This window comes from Neophocaena asiaeorientalis, unplaced genomic scaffold (assembly GCF_003031525.2).
Source record: "Neophocaena asiaeorientalis asiaeorientalis breed wild unplaced genomic scaffold, Neophocaena_asiaeorientalis_V1.1 scaffold515, whole genome shotgun sequence".
Taxonomy (NCBI): Eukaryota; Metazoa; Chordata; class Mammalia; order Artiodactyla; family Phocoenidae; genus Neophocaena; species Neophocaena asiaeorientalis.
The window spans coordinates 957073-980088 of record NW_020175829.1 but is presented as its reverse complement, the minus strand read 5'-3'; the positions used below and the strand labels follow the sequence as shown (position 1 = coordinate 980088).

Below are 23016 nucleotides of genomic sequence, written 5' to 3'. Positions count from 1 at the left end.
TACTTAGAGTTAATTCCAAAAAGGAGCAGGTTTTAAGACTTATAAGTGCTAAGATTCATGAATAGCAGAAGTTTTGAAAACTACTCAGAAATCAAAGTCACACTTTGAACATGAGTTTGCAATTAACTTGTTTTTCTAACAGGTTTTCTTCTACATTTGTTATTATTCATCATAGCATTTAAGGTTCCTCTAATCCGGGTAACTGTTTTCTAAATATCTCAAAGCCTTATTTTCACGTTCTCAACACACACGTATGTTTAAAAAAAAAAAAAGGAGGAGAATCCAGTAGCATGCTTAAAATGGTAGATAAAAAATTAGAATCTATGAAACTCTAAAGGACAAATTTCTTCAATAAGTAAGTAGGACACCAAAACATTGGGATGGGAAGCATTCAATGTAAAGGCAATTTAAAAGACATAACCCCCCATGGATAATATATAAACCTTGGTCAGATCCTGATCCAATTTTATGAGCTAATGAGGGAAATTTGATTACTGGCCAGCTGTTTGAAGATATTAAAGAATTATTAAGTATTTAAGTGGAATAATGCCACTGTAATTTTTAAAAGATATATTGTTCAGTGATACAAGTTATATATGAAATGATGTGCATCACAGACTTGCTTCAAATTAATCCAGTGGGGGTGGGGTAGGTTCTTTATTTTTACTGTGGTTCTTCTGATTTATAACTTGTCAGGGCATGAAAAGCTTCACAGGATATTACAAAGGTGCTCAGAAGTATGGAGAACATGGCTTCACAAATATAAATACAATAGTAAGTGATTTGGGAGAAATATTTTACTAACACAGAAAAAGAGGCTTTCTATCTTTGCCACAAACCTATCACTTCCTTCTTCCCTGAAAAACAGTACCTAGATGTGAAACTTGGTTAGATCACCTAAAAAACAAGTATGAACTTCAGGCTGGCTTACCATTTTGTAACAGAGTTTTAAAATACTTGCCTTAATAAAATTCTGAAACTTTTTATTCTGCTGGAGTTCTTTAAAGAGGCTAACAGCCTCCTTGTGATGGCTACAGAATTCCCCATATATTTTCTTCATTTTATTTGCATTTTCTTCTGAAAACTGAGAAGAAAAACATTTCAATGATGGTTTATAAATTTAGTCAGTCCTAAACACTAAAAAGAACATGCAATTTTCATATATTTCAGTACATTCTTTGCAAATAAAGAATAAACATCCAGGAATTTCTGACCACAATCACTTCTCTTTCCCAGATACTTTTTAAATTAAAGTAAGAGGAAGTAGTCAAGAGGTAAGAGGAAGACATCAACCTAATGTGATTATATCATATTGAACTAACTCAACTATCAATAGCCCAGTGAAAAACATTTGATATCTTCTATTTTTGTGTGTTTATGCAACTTCATAATTTCAATTTATAGTTTTAATACTTTTATAGATTGAAGGGTATGGGGCACATTTGGGGATCCTCAGGAAGGTTGACATTTACATTGGGTAACTGATCATGTCCATGAACTCAGTCTTCGTTGGGAATTTAATTTCTGTCATCACAAATGGATCAACAGGCAGGTTATCATTAGCCAAGATGACAGAGAAAGATGAGTAACCAGAAGGCCAATTTATTAACTGATGGACAGAAGTAGAGATGTGGGCTGGATATTTCAATAACCTTGGCCTGCAGAAAAATCTCTGTAGAAAAATCTACATGGGAACAACTTAGCATCATAGGGTGGTATGGAGAGAATCAGCTGAATAATTTGAATGCCAGCGTTTCAGACTCTGGTGACACTATGTATACATGTGGGTGTTGAAGATCACTGTAACAGAAACCAGAACACACCTACACCTCCTTAGAAAGTACTTACAAGGTACATCCCTATCACTGGTCTTTCCAACTTTGCTCACAGTTTTATCTATGCTTGAGGCCAATACATCTTACGAGATGATCCTTAAACCACCAACAATAATATATAGGTATAAATTTAACAAAACATACACAGGCCTTGCGTGCTGAAAACTACACAATGCTAATGAAAGAAATCAAATAAGATTTAAATAAATATACCATGTTCATAGATTGGAAGACTCAACATAGTAAAGGTGTCAGTTTCCCCCAAATTAATGTACAGGCTTAATGCAATTCTTATCAAATCTCAGCAAGTGTCTGTACATATAGACAAGATTATTCTAGAATTTATATCAAAAGGTAAAGAAACTAGGATAAAAACAATTTTGGAAAAGAAGAATAAAGTGAAAGAACTCAGTCTAGACAATTTCAAGATTTATTCTATAACTACTGTAATTATGACTATGGAAGGATACACATAGATCAATGGAACAAAATAGGAACCCAAAATGCCCAACAGTTTTTGACAGAAGGCAAAAGTAATTTATTGGAGGAAGGATAGCCCTTTCAACAAATGATATTGGAGCAGTTGAACATCCACAGGTCAAAAAATAATAATAATAACCTTGACCAAAGTCTCATATTTTATACAAAGAGTAACTCCAAATGGATCACAGACCTAAATATAAAACATAAAACTATAAAACTTTTAGAAAAAAAAAAAAAGGAGAAAATCTTTGGGATCTCAGGCTAGACAAAGAGGTCTTAGACTTGAAATCAAAAGCATGATCCTTAAAATATGAAGGAGTCCAGGAAAAACTTTGGCCTGCGTAAGAGGCAAGAGACCATTGTTTCAAGGTGTGCGAGGAGAGGGGATTCATAGCACTGCCTAAATGAGCTTCAGAGACAGGCGCGAGCCGCGGCTATCAGCGTGGACACCAGAGACTGCCATGAAACGCTAAGGCTGCTGCTGCCGCCACCAAGAAGCCTGTGTGCAAGCACAGGTCACTATCCACACCTCCCCTCCTGGGAGCCTGTGCAGCCCGCCACTGCCAGGGTCCCGTGATCCAGGGACAACTTCCCTGGGAGAACGCAAGGCGCGCCTCAGGCTGCTGCAACATCACGCTGACCTCTGCTGCTGCAGGCTCGCCCCACATTCCGTACTCCTCCCTCCCCCCGGCCTGAGGGAGCCAGAGCCAGCTAATCAGCTGCTCCTTTAATTCCCTCCTGTCTGGGCAAAGAACAGACGCCAGAGGGTGACCTACACGCAGAGGAGGGGCCAAATCTGAAGCTGAATCCAGGGAGCTGTGCGAACAAAGAAGAGAAAGGGAAATCTCTCCCAGCAGCCTCAGGAGCAGCGGATTAAATCTCCACAACTGGAAGTACCCTGCACCTGTGGAATACCTGAATAGACAACGAATCATCCCAAATTGAGGAGGGGGGCTTTGGGAGCAACTGAAGACATGGGGTTTGCTGTATGGGACTGACTAGATTCTGATTTTTATGTTTACCTTAGTATAGTTTTTAGTGCTTGTTATCATTGGTGGATTTGTTTATTGGTTTGGTTGCTCTGTTCTTTTTTTTAAAATTTTTTTATTTTAATACCTTTTTTTTTCTTGCTTGCTTGCTTTTTTTCCTCCCCTTTCTTCTGAACCGTGTGGCTGACAGGGTCTTTGTGCTCTGGCTGGATGTCAGGCCTGAGCATCTGAGGTGGGAGAGCTGAGTTCAGGACACTGGACCACCAGAGACCTCCAGGCCCCACGTAATATCAATCAGCGAGAGCTCTCCCAGAGATCTTGATCTCAATGCTAAAACCCAGCTCCACTCAACGACCAGCATCTGTCTACAAGAGACCCACTTCAGACCTAGGGACACATACAGACTGAAAGTGAGGGGATGGAAAAAGATATTCCATGCAAATAGAAATCAAAAGAAGGCTGAAGTAGCAATTTTCATATCAGACAAAATATACTTTAAAATAAAGACTATTACAAGAGTCAAAAAAGGACACTACATAATGATCAAGGGATCAATCCAAGACGAAGATATAACAATTTTAAATACTTATGCACCCACCATAGGAGCACCTCAATACATAAGGCAAATGCTAAAAGCCAAAAAAGGGGAAATCGACAGTAACACAGTCATAGTAGGGGACTTTAACACCCCACTTTCACCAATGGACAGATCATCCAAAATGAAAATAAATAAGGAAACATAAGCTTTAAATGACACATTAAACAAGATGGACATATTCATATTTAAGGACATTCCATCCAAAAACAACAGAATACACTTTCTTCTCAAGTGCTCATGGAACATTCTCCAGGATAGATCATATCTTGGGTCACAAATCAAGCCTTGGTAAATTTAAGAAAATTGAAATCGTATCAAGTATCTTTTCTGACCACAACGCTATGAGACTAGATATCAATTACAGGAAAAAAACTGTAAAAAATACAAACACATGGAGGCTAAACAATACACTACTTAATAACGAAGATATCACTGAAGAAATCAAAGAGGAAATCAAAAAGTACCTAGAAACAAATGACAATGAAAACACGACAACCCAGAATCTATAGGATGCAGCAAAAGCAGTTCTAAGAGGGAAGTTTATAGCAATACAATTCTACTTCAAGAAACAAGAAACATCTCAAATAAACAACCTAACCTTATACCTAAAGCAATTAAAGAACAAATAAAACCCCCCAAAATTGGCAGAAGGAAAGAAATCATAAAATAATAAATGCTGGAGAGGGTGTGGAGAAAAGGGAATCCTCTTGCACTGTTGGTGGGAATGTAAATTGATACAGCCACTATGGAGAACAGTATGGAGGTTCCCTATAAAACTAAAAACAGAACTACCCTACAACCCAGCAATCCCACTACTGGGCATATATCCTGAGAAAACCATAATTTAAAAAGAATCATGTACCACAATGTTCATTGCAGCACTATTTACAATAGCCAGGATATGGAAGCAACCTAAGTGTCCACTGACAGATGAATGGATAAAGAAGATGTGACATATATATACAATGGAATATTACTCAGCCATAAAAAGAAACGAATTGAGTTATTTGGAGCAAGATGGACGGACCTAGATTCTTTCATACAAAGTGAAAATAAGTCCGAAAGAGAAAAACAAATACCGTATGCTGACACATATATATGGAATCTAAAAAATAAAAAAAAAAGGGGTTCTGAAGAACCTAGCGGCAGGACAGAAACAAAGACGCAGATGTAGAGAATGGACTTGAGGATACGGGAAGGGGGAAGGGTAAGCTGGGACAAAGTGAGAGAGTTGCACTGACATATACACACTACCAAATGTAAACTAGATAGTGGGAAGCAGCTGCATAGCACAGAGAGATCAGCTCGGTGCTTTGTGGCCACCTAGAGGGGTGGTATAGGGAGAGTGGGAGGGAGAGAGACGCAAGAGGGAGGAGATATGGTGATATATGTATATGTATAGCTGATTCATTTTGTTATACAGCAGAAACTAACACACCATTGTAAAGCAACTATACTCCAATAAAGATGTTAAAAAATAAAATAAAATAAAATGAAAGATACCTCATTAACATAGCAAATGACACTTTTTATCACTCAGCACTTAGAAAATTCAAAAGAGTTTTAAGAGTTCTGTGCCTATGGAATAAAAAAAAATGGCTCTGATGAACCTAGGGGCAGGACAGGAATAAAGATGCAGACGTAGAGAATGGACTTGAGGACACGGGGAGGGGGAAAGGTAAGCTGGGACGAAGTGAGAGAGCAGCATTGACATATATACACTACGAAATGTAAAATAGATAGTGGGAAGCAGCTGCATAGCACAGGGAGGTCAGCTCTGGGCTTTGTGACCACCTAGAGGGGTGGCATAGTGAGGGTGGGAGGGAGACACAAGAGGGCAGGGATATGGGGATATATGTATATGTATAGCTGATTCACTTTGTTATACAGCAGAAACTAACACAACATCGTAAAGCAATTATACTCCAATAAAGATGTTAATAAATAAATAAACAAACTGTGGTACATTCATACTCTGGTATACAACTCAACAATAAAAAGGAATGAACTACTGACATACACAGCCATCTAGATGATGCAGAGAATTGTACTGAGTGAAAAAAAGCCAATCCAAAAGGGACATGCTGTGTATATAATCTATCTAACATGTATGTAATTTATATAACTGGATTGAAATGACAAAATTATAGAAAGAACAGATTAGTGACTGCCAGCAGTTGGGGACAGGAGGGAAGTAGGTGTGGCTATAAAATGGCCAGATGAGGAATCCTCATTGTGATAGGAATGTTCTGGCGTTTTGCTGTATCCCTATCAGTATCCTGGTTGTGGTACTGTATTATAGCTCTGTAAGATATTACCATTGGGGAAAAAATAATTTAAAAAGGCTACCCCCCTGACCCAATCCTATCAAACAACACACTAGGGGTTGGGAGCACAGAATACCTCGTTCTTAACAAGCTTTAGGAGATTCCTATGTACCTGAAATTGGAAAACCACTGCTATATATCAAGTATGTTCCACATGTTCACAACTTCTCACCAACACTGCAAGTTCCCACTGATTAAATTACCATCATATTCCAGCCCAGCCTCCTGAGATCTATGGAGTCCCCGAGGTTGGAGTGTGGGATTTCCCCAGACTCTCTCATACATCCTTCAACAGCTTGCTCTCCCCCTGCTCCTACAGAGTGCCACTCCCACAGCCATTGTCTGAGGACTTTGCTAATATATTCTTCAGGAGATAACTTTATTTACATAGTATTGGAAGGAAGCCCTTGCCATACCCACTAAGCATGTCCACCAACAGGAACACAAAAGCAGACTTAATCCTTCTCTCTGAACACTGAAGATTTTCCTTTTCATCCAAAAGACCACCAGGCTCACCCTGTGTAATAGCCAATTTCCCAAAACTTGTCCTCAAATTCCATAAAATTAAATAAAAAATATATCTGGTAAAGATGTGAAATTTTTGTTAACTACGAAAGTGACACAAGAACGAAAAAATGTTTTCAATGATTAGAATTAAAAGTCACGATTGCCTGTAACAAGGAAAGAGAGATTAATGCAAATACTTTCAAATGATAAAATAATCTCCCACTTCATTTTTGAATGCACTCACTCAGATTCAAGTTCACCAAGACACAATCAGACATTTTTATTCAAACTGTCTTCCCAAGTACTTTACGCTCTCTTAACCTGGCACTGTATGTGTTTCAGGTGAATTATGAAGACGGAACAGGTCTAGGACTTTAAAGATAATATGCAAAGCAGATAGTGCTTTGATTAGAAACTTATTACTAGTGTGGATTTTTACATTGTTAGACATGAGGAAGAAGATTTTGGGCAATTGTCAGGATTCTTTTTGTGTATTAAAAATATTCGTATTTAAGCATGTTTAACGTATAGACCAACAGCTAAACTGAACCGGTGTGTGTGACAGGGTGAAACTGATACAAAATTAATATTTTGGAGGGGGCATTTTGGCGTCTACTTAGAGAACGCCAAACTAAAGTAATTAGCGATAGATCTCCATGCCTTTCCTCAAATGCTGTAAGTGACCGCAAAACATAGCATTGGAGTGAATTCCTGGTGTGTTTTTCCCAAGTGACCCCTTCATTCAATAAACACTTATAGTACCAAGCACTGTTCTAGGTGTTGAAATACAGTGGTAACCGAAGAGACAAGACTCCCTGCCTCACTGGGACTTACAGACTAGTGATGTTAGAAAGCCTCCCCAGAATGTCACTGTGGATATCACAAAGATATATTCTTAACTCAGATCCCAGCTATGCCACTTATGAGATGTGTGACCTTGAGAACGTCATTACTTCTCCATGCCTCAGTTTTAGGGAAAATAAATACCTGCCTCACTGTGTTGTGATGGTTAAGTGAGGTAATATAATGGAAGTACCTTGAAAGTCCCTGCCATGTTAAGGCTGCGGGATACATGTTATTTAACTTCTGTATTAGCATGTTTTAAATGCAGAGCCTCTTTCAGAGAGATCGGGGACCAATACAAATTGTCAAAAGTAAGGTGTTTTTGTTTTTTTTTTTTAACTAGGAGAGTGGCACAGCCCATTCTCACTGATGCTTCAAACATCCCAAGCACCTAAAAAGTGCCTCCTTTGAGTGAGATTTGCTTGTCTTGTCCCCCAGGCATGAACGCCAGGGCTTTCATGACAATAGATCTGCCTCACGCTTCCGAAAATTAGGCAGCACTTATCTTGGAGATATCGGTGAGACTATCACGGGCCACTCAGGAAGGCATGTTACTAGAGAGCCCATCACATCAAGAAGTCTAAGCAGGGAATTCCTTGGTGGTCTAGTGATTAGGACTCCACGCTTTCACTGCAGAGGGCAAGGGTTCAGGCCCTGCTTGGGGAACTAAGATCCTGCAAGCCGCACAGCGCGGCAAAAAAAAAAAAAAAAAAGTCTAAGTAAATTTTCTCCAGCCAAGTCCTGTGACACACAGAAGAGTCACTGGCTATTAAAAACTCTCAGACATCAGTCATACACACCAACATCAAATAAAAGACAACCAGCTAAACCCATCTGTCAATAATCATAATGAAATCAATTCCAGTTCTCTGCAGGCTTTGAATACTCTAGACAGTCTGCATACCTTTAGGCTTTGAGGTTTTAAGACCTTTCAACCTTTCTCACCTGTTGTACTAGAATATCTCCGATTCGGTTGATGACGAAATTCCTGTCGTTGCCAATACAGGATTCTTGCCTTCGCTCCTTCATACTATAGAAGAAATGCCTGTGGATTTCAAGTAACTCATCTAAACAGGGGAAGATTTTATCCACAGTGCTGTGGTCAAGCTGCAGCTCCTCCTTCATCCCTTTCCTGAAGATCTCAGACATGATGAACAGGGTCTGGATGTGATGCATTTCTGTCTGCATTAGCTCTGAAAGAGGTGAGCAAAAACAAGCTTTAAAAAAACAAGTGTCCTCTGATGTTACCTAGACTTACTGTGGTGATCATTTTACAATATAGACAATTATCATTAAGTTGTACACCTGAAACTAATATAATGTTGTATGTCAATTATACCTCAATTTTTAAAAAAGTATCCCTACTGACCTAAATTAGTAGCTAAACACTGTATGTTACACAAATAAAAAAAAAAAAGAGGGAATGTTTAGGAATAATAATGTTCTTCTACTGTTGAAGTCAGCATTAATTAAACATTTAATGTAAGCTCAAAATATTAAACTATTCTCTTTTTTCCAGACATTATATGAGGATATGTATAAGTCAAGTCCAAGATGTAAGAATCCAATGTAACAAACTTTCGTAATATAACCAGCTAACATCTTTAGGTATCTTCAGTTGGGCACCAGGTTTTATTTTCCCCTGAATGCTCTATAAAATGTAACTTAGTTCACCTCTTTTCTTTCTTTTTCCTTCTTTCATTTTTTTTTGTGTGTTTTGTATTGAGTAGGAGCACAATTAATTTGGTGAATTATGTTGAATTAACTATAATAAAGTTCCTCAATGCATACAACAGTAGGTCCTTTCTATTATTGGATCTGTCTCTGAAATTCCATTTTCTCCAGGAGAAAACAATGTGTCATGATCAAGGGACATCATCAAGAGAGTGAAAAGACAACCCCTACAATGGGAGAAAATATTTGCAAATCATGTATTTGATAACGGACTTGAGGTCCAGAATATATAAAGAACTCTTATGACTCAACAACAACAAAAACCCACTTCAAAATAGGCCAAAGATTTGAATAGATGTTTCTCTAAAGAGATATACCAATAGCCAATGTGCACATGAAAAGATGCACAACATCATCAGCCATCAGGGAAATACAAACCAAAACCACAATGAAACACCACTTTACACACACTACAATAACTGTCGGTTAAAGGATGAACAATAAAGAAGCCTTGGTAAGATGTGGAGAAATTGAAACCCTCATACATTACTGGTGTGAATGTAAAATGGTACAGCTGCTTTGGAAAACAGGCAGTTCTTCAAAAGATTAAACATAAAGTACGATGTGACCCCCAAAGCGGGAACAACCCAAAATGACCATCAAGTCATGATTAGATGAGCAAAGTGTGGTATATCTATACAATGAAATATTACTCAGCCACAAAAAGAAATAGAGTGCTGATTTCTATTGCAGCATGGATGAACCTTGAAGACAATATGTTAAGTGAAAGAAGCCAGGCCCCAAACACTAAATATTGTAATGTTCATAGGGACATACTCGTAGGGACAGAAAGTAGATTAGTGGTTGCCAGGTACTGGTGGGAGGGGACAAAGGGGAGTGACTGCTAATGGGCACAGGGTTTCTTTCTGGAGTGATGAAAATGCTCTGGAATTAAACAGTGGTTGATGGTTGCACAACTTTATAAATATACTAAAACTTTACAAATATACACAGTATAGATTATGCACTGTAAAGGGGTGACTTTTATATCTCAATGTTTTGTGACTATATCTCAATTTTAAAAATGCATCATGAGAGAAAACAATAATTCACAATTTGTAGGAGCATCAGAAGTACAAGTTCTAGGTTAATGAGTATTTCCAAACTCATGTTTTGAAAAAGAACACAAAACATCAGCCATGGAGGGTAAACAAATCTACACGTAGCTTTGTTTATCATTTTATCATAAACAAAACTCTAATTGGGAACTGACTAACTTTAAATTATTATTATTAATTACTGTATCCTACCATATTTTTAATACCTACTCCATACTAAGCATCTACCATATCCGTTAATCCATTTATCTATTATGACCCCCAAAATAGGAATCATGTTCCTTATCTTTAAAAGAGAGACGTGAAGAAGAGAGGTGAAGGATTTTCCCTAGAACACAAGACTTTCTGACCCTGAGGCCATACCGTGAACTACACGACATGATAATTCATCCCACATGGGTGAGATTATTTTTAATAATATATGAAATCAAGAAATAAATGAAGAAAAATTACAGTATCATATAAATTAAATGAGACATACTAAAGGGGACAGCATCACTCTTTCCAAGGTAGCTCCCACCTGCACAGCCCTAGATGCCAGCACACTACACATCGGCTCCTCTGACCTACATAACCCCCACTTCACACAGGAGAAAAGCGGCCGTCGTCGCCACCGGACTCTGAGGCCCATGCTTTGCACACACAGGATTAGCAAAAACTAAGAGTTAATCTCATATTTAAAGTAAGGTATCTTCTTGGAACCACTTTTTAGCATCTACTTCATACTTGAAAATTTTTTAAAGTTCTTTATTTCCTAACTAGTCTATAATCTAACCTCCCTTAATTCAGACGGCCTTCACCCCAAATAGCATGAAATCGTAAAGCCTCCCACAGTTGAACTCCATACTCAGGACTGAGGCACACAATCACACACGGCCCTAAGCGAGGTGCCGCCAGTCCCTCTGCGTCTACGCGAGTCGCAGTCTCTGGCTGTGTGCAGGCAAACTACAGGGCCCTGCATGCAGCAGCCCTGACTGCCCCACCTTAAAATATGTGAACAGTCACTGTGATTCGTACAACAGAAGAGGTGAAAGAGGAGACCACGCCTAAGTAAACTAGAAAAGGGTAGAAGACATAAAATTTGCTTATACCAGGTACAGACAATGCCTCATTTAAGCCTCACAACACTTTAATCCAGAGTATCATTATCCCCATTTTACAAAAGGAAAAACTGAGGTCCATGTGAGTTAAATATTTTATCTGAGACCAAGTAACTAGGAAATGGTAGAACCGGGATTTGAACCTCGCCTTGAATCCAGGTATGTATGGTTTCAAATGCCATGTACTTTCCTCTGCACCACACTGCCGGAGCCCAGAGAGAATGTTTGAAATGCTTACCAAAAATGACATCCTGTCTTTTGATGACATCCTTCTCCTGCCTACTACAAAATGAGGGGTCCACCACCAGACTCCAAGATTCTGCTTCAAACCCCTGGGCGTCACTGCTGAGGTCACTCCACAGAGACGAATCCACGACATCTAATGTGCGTTGAAGAAAGAAAAGAAAAGCCAGAAGTGGGTGAACACACATAACACAAACAGACCTTCAAAGGTGCCCATGTTTATGGATTCATCACCCTAAAGAAACCTGCTATGAACATAGAAACAACTAAGCCAAAATACTGTGATATGCAATGGAAACATCTGAAACCAAACAAGCGAAATGGTTCAAATCAAGATCGCCCTCGTGAAAGCAAAGCAGAATCAGGTATTAAAATAGTGATTGTGTATATGCCAAAAATATATATATACTGAAGATTCTTTTGTTTGTTTTCTTTTTGACTTGCTCTATTTTAGTTTTATTTTTGGTAACCTGCAGAGTCCACGATGTCCTTACAGAATCTTAAACCCACTGATTTCTTTTGCCCTGGGTTGCTTTGCGCTGTTTACTCAAAACTGAATCTTGTACTTGTCCACTTTATTTGCTCTTTACTTGGCTTGCTGTCCTTAATATAAACATGAAGCAGGGTATAAGGCCTCCAGTCACATGTGAGTACAGAGTTTTCTGATAGAATTTGACAACACACATATACCCCTTTCAGGAAAACTAAATTCTATTTGTCCAAACGGCACTCCTTAGAGATATTCTAGCTCAGAGGAGTCAAGATGTGATGACAATGGATTTAAAATAAGCAGATTCCTGGGGAAGAGTCGACCCCCTTCTCTCATCACTACTCCCCCTTCATTTGGTTTTCCTTTGCCTATTAATAACGCTAGGATACAACAAGCAATTCCCCAGATTGTCCTTTCCAAAAACATGGTTTTTAAAAATGCTTTCATTCCCCTAGAAGTAGGAGGCAACATACGCGGATAAATATCTCAGCAATCCAGGCAAGTCCAGTCTTAAGTAACCGAAATATGTATTTTTAATGTATGATCCTATACCAATTCATCAATAGCTGTAAAACATTTTTAAAGAAGAACAAGCACATATTTCTTTCTCTTCATGACGTTTATGACATATTCTTTGGGGAGTATGTCCCTTTAAAAAGATGCATCATGTTTCCTTGGTCACTATCTGGGAGTCTCCTCCGTGGCTCAATTTGCATTCTTTTTAATCAGAAGAACCTGTAGCTAAGTGACACCATGAAACAGAATTCTTTTAAAAAGAATAAAAGAAAACGTTTCCATCTTACATCCTTCAGAAAACATTCCTTTCGGCAAATGCTCACAGAAACCCAAGTAAATGCAAAGGCGTCTTCTCCTCACCTTCCATTAAGAAGGAGTCCGTGGAGGGAGGTGAGCCCATGGGCTGGAACAGCTCATCAGACTGAGACCTGCTTTTCCAGGTGCTCCCGTCACTTTCGGACTCCAAGGATGCCCCTGACCTCCTGAAGCTGGAAGGACAGGGAGAAAAGTCAGCCCCGGCAGCAGCTCTGAGACGTCAAGGTGTAAGACCACACTGAGCCTTACCTTTCCAAGGTGATGCCTGGAACGCTTCTGGACAATGGATGGACTTGCCCTGCTGCTTCCTTCCTCCCCGTCGGCAACCCAACAGGCATGGAGGAGGAAGGGTGCAAGGAGAGCCCAGGCGGTGGGACGTCTCTAAATGAAGAATCTGGAAATCAGAATGGATGCTTCATGAGGTTTCCATGGCGGGCAGTAATCCCAACGAGTAAAGATGGTCTCTTAAAAGCCAGAAAGCTGAACACTCCAATGGCCACTTCTAATGTGTCACAAGCCCAGACTTGAAACTAGTCTCCCTGCCACATCCCAACACTTGCTTCAAATGTCCCTTCCAGTTCACACCCTCCTGGTACCCAGGCTGCAGGCCTGCTTCAGCATATCCACTTGGAGACTGTGGGTGGCTGGAATTACACAAACAGACAAGAAAATGGAATGGGGAAACACTGGGACTGCTTGCCCATAAACCACTGCGTGTTCTCCCTAGAGCCAGCTTTAATTAGATACAAGGTGTTATTAGCACTATTACTAGAACGTACACTGTGTGTGTAAACAAGCACACACACACACACACACACACACACACAGAGCATGTAAACAGATTGGAACAATGCTGGGGCGTCTGTTCTTTATGGTATAAGAATGTCAGGCAGATGAAACCTTCAAGCCAAGCTGGGCTGTTCTCTCTCACATATGGAAAATGAAATGACGCCTCAGTACCTTTCTAGTCAGTTTGAAATGTTATGGGCATCCACGCATTTACATTTGATGTGAATTAAAAAGTGACTCTCCGAAAATATTTCAATCCTATGATATTATGTGCTTGGCACACACCTTTCTTAAGTAAAGGGGAAAAATACTTATGTGGAACCCTAAGATATTACAAAGGATTCTACACATGTATGATTTAATGTTATTCCTAAGTTAAGAGGAAAGAAGCAATAATTGGGCAACTGAGAGAACAAAAGGATGGGGTATTTTACATTGGAAAAAATGTGTGTATGTATGAAACTGAAAAAAGTTCTTGCCGTTTTCCACATCACTTACTTCCAAGGATGGTCTGCGGTTTGTTCTTATTATATTTCACTTGGAATTTCTGTAAAGAACATTAGAAACGCAAAAAGTAAGATCAAAGCACCACTGGACTACAAGAATGTCCACAGTTACACAGAACAGGCTTCTCATCTGTACCATTTTCTTTGTTATTTTCTTTCAAACAGAGGAATTCAAAGCAAAAGACATAAAACACAACAAAGAGAAAAATGTGATGACAGGGAGATGAGCAAGTTATAAGGAAGGCTGTGCCTCATGAGCACGTCTCAGCAAGATCCCAGCTTTAGTAAAAGCCCAATGGAACCGAAAATCTCCAGTTCCTGTGTGCAAACCCAGGCTCAAAAAGGAGTTCTTATCAGCACTGCCTTTCTCCTATTTGTTCTTTCTGTTCCTGGCTATTCCTCCCGCCTACAGGACACAATGACCTTGAACACTGGAATGTCATCCTCAACTCTGTGGCCTGACACAATGTGTGTTTCAAGTAACACGGAGTTGGGGACTCCATGCTTCCCTCCGAAGGATCATCACGCTCACTCATGTGCACTTCTGGCATGGCTTTAGAGTGGGAGACAAAGGACCGCAATGATAAATACCTCCATCTACTCAAGCCCACCCCCAAACACAGAGAACATTCCTCTAGTCCAGTGGGCCTTACACTGTGGTCCCAGGATCAGCAGCATCACCTGGGAACATGTTTGAAATGCAGATTCTCAGAATCCACCCAGACCTACTGGATGAGGAATTCTGGGAGCGGGGGCCCAGATATCTGTGTTTTAACAGGCCCTCCAGGCGAATCTGATGTGTGCTGATGGTTGAGAATTACTGCTCTAGACTCCATTTACATATGCTCAGGGCTTGCACTGGTAAACCAAGCAGGTCCTGACAGAAAGCCTAACCCACCCACATCATGTAGCGCAAATGGAGCGTTCCCTCTACTTCTACAAGTGCATAGTTACCTGAATAGGTATACACTTTGAGCATGTGTTATTTTGTCACCACAACGACCACCTTAAAAATAAATCTAGACAGTAATAACTAGTAAATCTAAAAACCTAAACAGGTAACGTGAAGCAACAAGCTGCATACAAGCATGTGATATTCACACACGACTGAGAGATTACCTTGGTACATGGAGAGGCGGCATCTTTACAGCCCTTATGTACATTTGCATTACAGTCTGGAACAAAAGGAAAAGATAGAAACGTGTCCATCTTATTTAAGTTAATCTGCAAAGTGAAATGCATATGACTACATCATGCTTTTAAGGGTCATTGTAAAAATAACACATAAACATTAAAAATATTTAGAAAACTTAAAAAGGAAAGAAAAAACATTTAAATCACATGTAGCCCCACCACCAGAGCAGAACATCTAGTAACGCTTTTTGCATTAAATTCTATTTTGCCTGCCTGATCATAACATGGCTACATCTGCTTTCTTTCCCTTAGTTTGTCTAAATACAAGTGTATCCTTATCCTCTTGCATTCCTCTACTTTAGATCTTTCTGAAAATTAAACCTTTAGATATTTCTTGTCAGCAATATAACGCTGTATTTTCTATAATCCATTCTGACAATCTGTTTTTTGTTTGTTTGGTTTTTGGCCGAGTGGCTTGTGGGATCTTAGTTGCCTGACCAGGGATCGAACCCGGTCCCTGCAGTGAGAGCACAGAGTCCTAACCACTGGACCGCCAGGGAGTTCCCTCTTTGTCCTTTTTAAATTAATATTTTTAGTTATTTGTATTTTATATACTCTTTTACAATTTATATGGTAATCAGTGCTCTCTTTGGATTAGTTTGTCCATTTACTTTGTGCTTTATATTGCTTTCTTTTCTATTTTTATTCCTCTCTGGCTTTTTTTGGATCAATTAAATAGTTTTTCTAATGACTTTCTTAATTTTTACAAGTATGGGACATATTTTTAGCTTAATAATTTTTATCCTAGATATTTTGACATTCATATTTAACTTAGTAAAATCTGAAATGAATAGCTTTACGGTCCTTCAAACCACACAAGGATATTTGAATATATAAACCTCACTTCTTCTCCCTCTTAGGTGTTCATCTTGCTGGTTTAAGCCCAGCGGACAGTATTATTGTTTTACACCGTCAATGTTCTTCATTCTTTCCTGCTTCTCCCATCTTTTTTCTGGATTGCTTTTAGTACATTCTTTAGAATTTCCTGAAGTTCTGTTGAGGGCACACCCTCTGTAGCCCATCCTCGGCGTCCTTGGGGGACTGGTTCTAGGAGCCCCTGGGGATGCTCAAGTCCCTTATATAAAATGGTGCAGTACAATGAAAACAGTCGACTCCCGTATGGACAGACTTAACTGCCAGTCGCACTGTTAACATTTTAGATTCCTTGGAGAGATTCTTCCCCTTCTGCACAGGGTCTCATCGATTATGAAACCTGAAATCATGCACGACGTACACTTCTGTGTCTGCCTGAGAACTCAGGTACTACTATATGCCCTATATTAGTAAGGGACTCCTGACATATGGCAACTGCCTGCTCGCACCCCAGGGAAAACGCCTATGAAGACGGAAAGAAAGAAAATGCACAACAATGCTAGAGAAAATGTACTGTCAGGCTCCGAGAGAATTCCTACTAACTAGAGGAAACCAAATTAAAAGAGAAAAGTTAGCAGCTTGCCTACATTTCACTTCACAAAACAACGTGGCCGCATCTCACTGAAAGAAGTAAGGGAACACTTTGCCTGCCCCCTCGTGTCCGCAGGCTCAGAGAGCTCCCTGCAAGGGGACTACTTCCTGCCAGGCTGCTGTCTTCTTGCCCCCTCTGCTCTCCCACCTTCACATCACCTACCACCACACCCTCATCCTGCCCACCCCACCCCGAGACGCTGAGTGCACATGGAGGAGCCAGAGGCTTATCAGAAACTTCAGGAGAAAAATCCTTCCACAAGGGTAGCGGGGCTCACTGAGGCCCGTCAAACAGTGACCGCAGCCCCTTGAGAATGGAGCAAGACGCGGAGCCCACAACCTTCCTCCCACTGTAGGTCTTCGGTGGCACCCAGCCAACACCTCAATGGCCAGTGAGCAGAAGACAGGCTGGTCCACGTACTGGTCCTGCAGGCAAACATCAAAATGGCATGGCTCTCTCCTCACCCCAGAACAAGAGAATGAAAGGATAAGGAAAAAAGTAGAAGCTAGGAGGTACCACAGAACAAAGTTACACCGAAAACTCACAGGAAGAGGGAGCCACTGAATATTATGAAATCCAGAAATGGAGAAGAAAAATTTGTATATTTGAAATGTGTCCTCCCTAAGAGACACAAAACAGACATAAAATAGGACCAAAAGGCCGTGAAGGGAGTATAGGATGTGACCATAGGCCAACAGGATGACAGGGAAACGGAGCTTTGTGAGACGACAAAGTACTACAAGGAAGAAAAAAGAGCAAGAGAGCGGAATTTAAACCAAATTGAGAAGATTCGATGTGACAAAGTATCAAAGCAGTGCTATGAAATTAAACTTGAAAGAGTCCCTCCAGAATGTGGAGAAAAAGAAGCGTATAATTATCAAACAAGGCGTCATACAAATATGACAGATGACAGATCACACTTCTCTAAGGAAGAAATCAGAAAAATGAGGTCAGAAGTAACAACTGACAGCCGCAACTGACAAAAACTTTTAGAAAGCTTAAAAAGAACCAAAAAAGGCAAATCAAAAGGTCTTACTGTTTTCTAGGAAAAAAATCATTAAATTATACCTATTCTATAGACACAGTCTGACAATATCCCTATGATCAAAAAATTAAAAGTCCTCAAGCATCTAGGCAGAAAAAGCAGGTTACCAGCAAGGGAATGAGGACAGGCCGGCCCCAGAATTTTCTACTGTACTATAATATTCAATGCCCAGATATAAGGGACCACTGTTGGCAGAGTCTTGAGGGGAAAAGGTTTGACTGAAGAATTTATTTAGCCAGATAAAACTGGTTTTATTGTGTGAAAGAAGCGAAGATATGCCCTTAGATACACAAGATTTCAGAAAACAGATTACTCCAATAACCTTCTTGGAAAAAAAATTACCTGAAATCCTATTGCCTATTAAAAGCAGGATCAAAATTAAGAGTTCAGAATGGATCAGCTTCATCAAAGGAAAAAAAAAAGAGCAAAAGTGAGCACTGAAACCAAAGAATCACATCTAAGAAATTATTGTTAAGTAGAGACACAGAACTGAATACAAATATCAAATTATTGTTGAAATAGAAAATTATTCCTGGAAGATTAAACACACATTATAAAAGTAATAATAATGAATTCAGCATACTCACAGAGGCTAGGGGGAAAAAAGGGTAACTATAAGGGAAATAAGAGTATTCAATTATAAGCCTCACACAGCCTTAAAGTTATTATTAGTTAAGTCTTAAAAGAGCATATCTTGCCCAATCCCTGAAGAAGATAAAAGACAACAACACATGGTCTAAATAGCTGAACCAGACATCAAGGAAAACAGCAAAGAACTATAAAAGATAGTTGACAGTTGTAAAATTAAATGTAAATAAGGAAAAAACCCTTATAAAACAAAGGTCTCTCAGTTACATTACAGATTACCTATAGCTAGATTAAAGACACACACCTCAAATTAAAAACACAGAAATAGGTAAGAGAAATACAAACAAAAGGAAAGCAAGAAGAATATTAATTTTAAACAAAGTAAAATTCTTATAAACGGCATTTAACCGCATTAGGGTAGTTTTAAGTTTATGAAAGTTAAATATGCAGTGAAGTTGTGATTAAACTGTGCATCAAATAATGTAACATCAAAATATAGGTAGTGAAATCTATTTATAAACAAGGAGAATTTTATAGAAATACAATATTTGCGGAAAACTAGCAACTCAGGCTTTAATAAAGAAGAATACAGACACCAAGATTTTGAATATTTATATTATTTGTTTTATAGCATATTGTATTTTTAAGATTAGAAATATTAATATTCACAATTTAAAAATACACCATGAAGTAGGATTATTTACCAATAACAGCAGTCTGAACGTTGTATTCTCCTACCCAATGTAAAAAACTTAATAACCAAAGTTTAAATGCCCAATACTCCCTTCCCCCCAAAACTGTAAATCTTAAAACTTCTAAAAGACTATGGTTAAAGAGGAAATTAAACATATACTCAAACTGATTCTAGAATTTAATCTAAGGCAATGATCAAAGATGTGGGCAGTGATATGTGGAAAAGAATGCTCCTTGCAACATTATTTACGTTGTGAAAAAATTGGAAAAAACTTAAATGCACAACAAGTAAGGAACAATTAAGCACATTTGATATCATCAAATGAGACATTAGCATACAAAGCTGACTTTTTGATTAGGAGGGATTCCATAAAAATATGTGATTAGGAGGGATTAGGAGGGATTCCATGTGATTAGGAGGGATTCCATAAAAATATGAATAGCAATTTTCTCTAGGTGGTAAAAGTCTGGATAATTTTGTTTCTCCTTAAACCTTGTATCTTCTATGAATTCTGCTGCCTTTTTAAAAAAAATTAATGACCATTTTAAAAGCTAAATATAATCTATGTACTTTCAGCAATTTCCATCTTCCACTAAAACTTTCATGACAACCCACTTGACCAACTCAGTATGAACCAACATATTCTGTACTGCATGAATTTGCCTTTCAGTGATCCCTAAGCTTTCAGTAATCATTAACTACATATGAGTGTCTAAGGGCCCAGCTTTGCGATAGCTGCTGTAGGGGATACAAAAGAACCATTATGTGACTACAGACCTCCAAGAACATAAAGTCTATGCTAGTAGTTAAAATCAGAAGAGGCTGTACATACCCCAGTATTAAACTGGATAGGATAAATAGATCCTAAGTGTGATGTGCAGGAACTCAGGCCGCAGTGGTCAAGGAAGACCTCCCAAGAAGAGGCAAGAAATCTGGATGAAGTAGAGGAGCAGGGAAAACTGAGAGATAGGAGATTATTGTAAGTGAAGGAACAGAGGCAGGAAAACATACACACTGGGAGAAAAGACAACAGGCCTGGCAAGGCCTCTGGTTGTAAACCAAGGCTGAACAGGGAAGTAACCGTAGGACTAGCCAGCAGGATGCAGGTAGAACCGAATGCACATCTGAAAAGCCTGGGCTTAGTCCAGTAAACAAAAAAGAGAGAAGTCCTCAAGCATATGTGTGCGGATAGAAGCAGTGCTTCATTAAGATTAAGGTGGTGAGGGGCTTCCCTGGTGGCGCAGTGGTTGGGAGTCCGCCTGCCGATGCAGGGGACACGGGTTCGTGCCCCGGTCCGGGAAGATCCCACGTGCCACGGAGCGGCTGGGCCCGTGAGCCATGGCCGCTGAGCCTGTGCGTCTGGAGCCTGTGCTCCCTAACGGGAGAGGCCACAACAGTGAGAGGTCCGCGTACCGCAAAAAAAAAAAAAAAAAAAAAAAAAAGATTAAGGTGGTGAAAGTATCCAGAATAAATTGTAAGTAAAAATACCTAGAGAGAGGGGAAACTAGAACAGTTTGCTGTCAGCAGTCCAGAGGTGGTGATGAGAAGCCACCAGAGCAGGAACAGTGAGAAGAAATGAAAGAAGGACCACGTGGACTGGGGTGCCAGGAGGAAGAGGAACTAAGAGTCAACATGCCCAACGTTCGAGCTGGTACCATCAACACAGCAAGAACAGCCTTCTGCATGTGGACTGTAAGGTCGGTTTTAGACACGTTGGTCTGGGAGACAAGAAGATCTTTGGGTGATGATGCCCACAGACAGGGTGTGACCGGGACAGTTTTGGTTTACACTGTAGCTCTGCCATAATGCTCAAATATAGCCACAAGTTACATGGGGGCTCAGCCTCTCTTGGCAACCAGAAATATGGAATTAGAAAGTGAGCGATAAAGATGTGAATCTGGGAAGAACAGGCTTAAGTACAGTATTTTAGAACAAAAGACTGGATGACTATACTTAGAAACAATACCAAGAAAAGAACAGATGCCCAAGAACTGAGTTTGGAGGGTACTCAAAGTTAGGAGAAAGGAGACAATACAGGTGGTAAACAGAAGAGTAGCGTGCCATGGAAAAGAGGACATCTATCTACACAAAGGGACAATAAACATGGAAACAGGAGAGAGATCAGTGAGTCTGAGAACAGTAATGAGGAAAGATGCTAAGGTCAAGGGCAAGACATCTGTTACGTAGTGGGAACAGAGGCCAAAATCAGATGGTTAAGGAAGAAGTGGCAGGAACAGACGTCAGGGCAGTGAGTGGAGGTTGCCCAACTTGAGGAGTTTGTCTTAAAATGAGGGGAGGGAAAGGTCATGGATGTGGCTGGGGGGTACAGCTGAAGAGATCCAGCCCTATGAACAAGAAAAGAGCCACAACCGATGAAACATATGCCATCAAACCCATAAACTGACTGCTGACATGGGGGCAAGCCATTAACAACCTATGAACAGGAAATTCTCTGGTGGTCCAGTGGCTGGGACTCCACGCTCCCAGGGCAGGGGTCCCAGGTTCCATCCCTGGTCGGGGAGCTGGATCCCACAAGCCACAACTGAGAGTTCGCATGCCACAACTGGAGATCTCACATGCCGCAACTAAAGACACCACATTCCACAACTAAAAAGATCCCGCATGCCGCAACTAAAACATCCTGTGTGCCGTGGCTGAGACCCAACACAGCCAAATAAATAAATAAAATGAATGTTTAAAAAAAAATCCACAAACAATACTTTTGGCAAACTTCTAAAAAATTAGCAAATTAAATCACAGCTGAACTGCTTGATGCTATTTGTTTTTTAATTAGTAGACTTTATTTTTTAGAGTAGTTTTACTATTATTATTATTTTGCTTGATGCTATCTCAGGTCACATAAAAGAAAGAAATCAAGTCTCCAAGGAAAGTAAGGTTCAAGCATGCAGTGAAACTGGCATCATTAAAGACAGTGTGAATGGATACATTTAAATTTTTAATTTAATCATTTCTAGGAATTTAATGAAGAACTTTACATATAACCTTCCTCTGCTCCTCACCTCCCTTTGTACTCCCATCCCACCCCCCAAATGTTCCCCTAATTCTGGCCACCAACAAACACCATGAAATGGATTTCACCTGCCTGGGCCTAAATTCCTTTGCACTGAAATATTCTTTCACTCCATAAATATTTACTAAGCCCCTGCTATGCAAAAGCATTGTTCTAGGCACTGTGGATATAGCAGAGAACAAAATCAACAGACAAAAATCCATCCCTCGTAGAGTTTATATTCTGGTGAAGGAGACAGATAATAAAATTGACAAACAGAACAGAGAGTGAATGCTATAGTGGGATAAAAAGGAGGAAAAGGGGGCAAATGAGCCAAGCAGAGGGTGGTCAAGAAAGGCCTGACTGGGGGGTGTTATCTGAAGCAGACCTGAAGGAGGTGAGGGGACAAATCACACAGCTAACTGAGGGGAGAGCACTGCAGGCAGAGGGAACCGCAGGAAAGGCCCCATGGCAGGAGCATGCCTGATGCCCGGAGTATTGGAAGAACAGCAAAGATGCCAGAGGGACTGAAGCAGAAGAGTGGGAGGAGTGAATGACAGGAGAGATCACGGGGGCCTTGCAGCCACTGTCAGGGCTCTGGCCATGCTCAGGATGACAGGAAGCCATCGGAGGATCTGGAACACAAGGACAAATGCCTTGACAAACTCACTCGGACTGAGATTTTGA

At 39.9% G+C, this 23016-nt stretch overlaps 1 protein-coding gene across 1 annotated transcript in view; it reads right to left on the bottom strand.

The window, feature by feature from the left end:
* ARHGEF28 (Rho guanine nucleotide exchange factor 28) overlaps nt 1-23016 on the bottom strand; it is a 123697-nt gene that overhangs the window by 61605 nt on the left and 39076 nt on the right. Inside the window, exons 9-15 of the mRNA XM_024732790.1 lie at nt 15453-15508; nt 14326-14374; nt 13288-13432; nt 13084-13211; nt 11713-11853; nt 8528-8775; nt 962-1084 (exon numbers count right to left, since the gene is read on the bottom strand). Of these exons, the coding sequence (XP_024588558.1) occupies nt 962-1084; nt 8528-8775; nt 11713-11853; nt 13084-13211; nt 13288-13432; nt 14326-14374; nt 15453-15508 (890 nt within the window). The remainder of the gene's footprint in view (nt 1-961; nt 1085-8527; nt 8776-11712; nt 11854-13083; nt 13212-13287; nt 13433-14325; nt 14375-15452; nt 15509-23016) is intronic.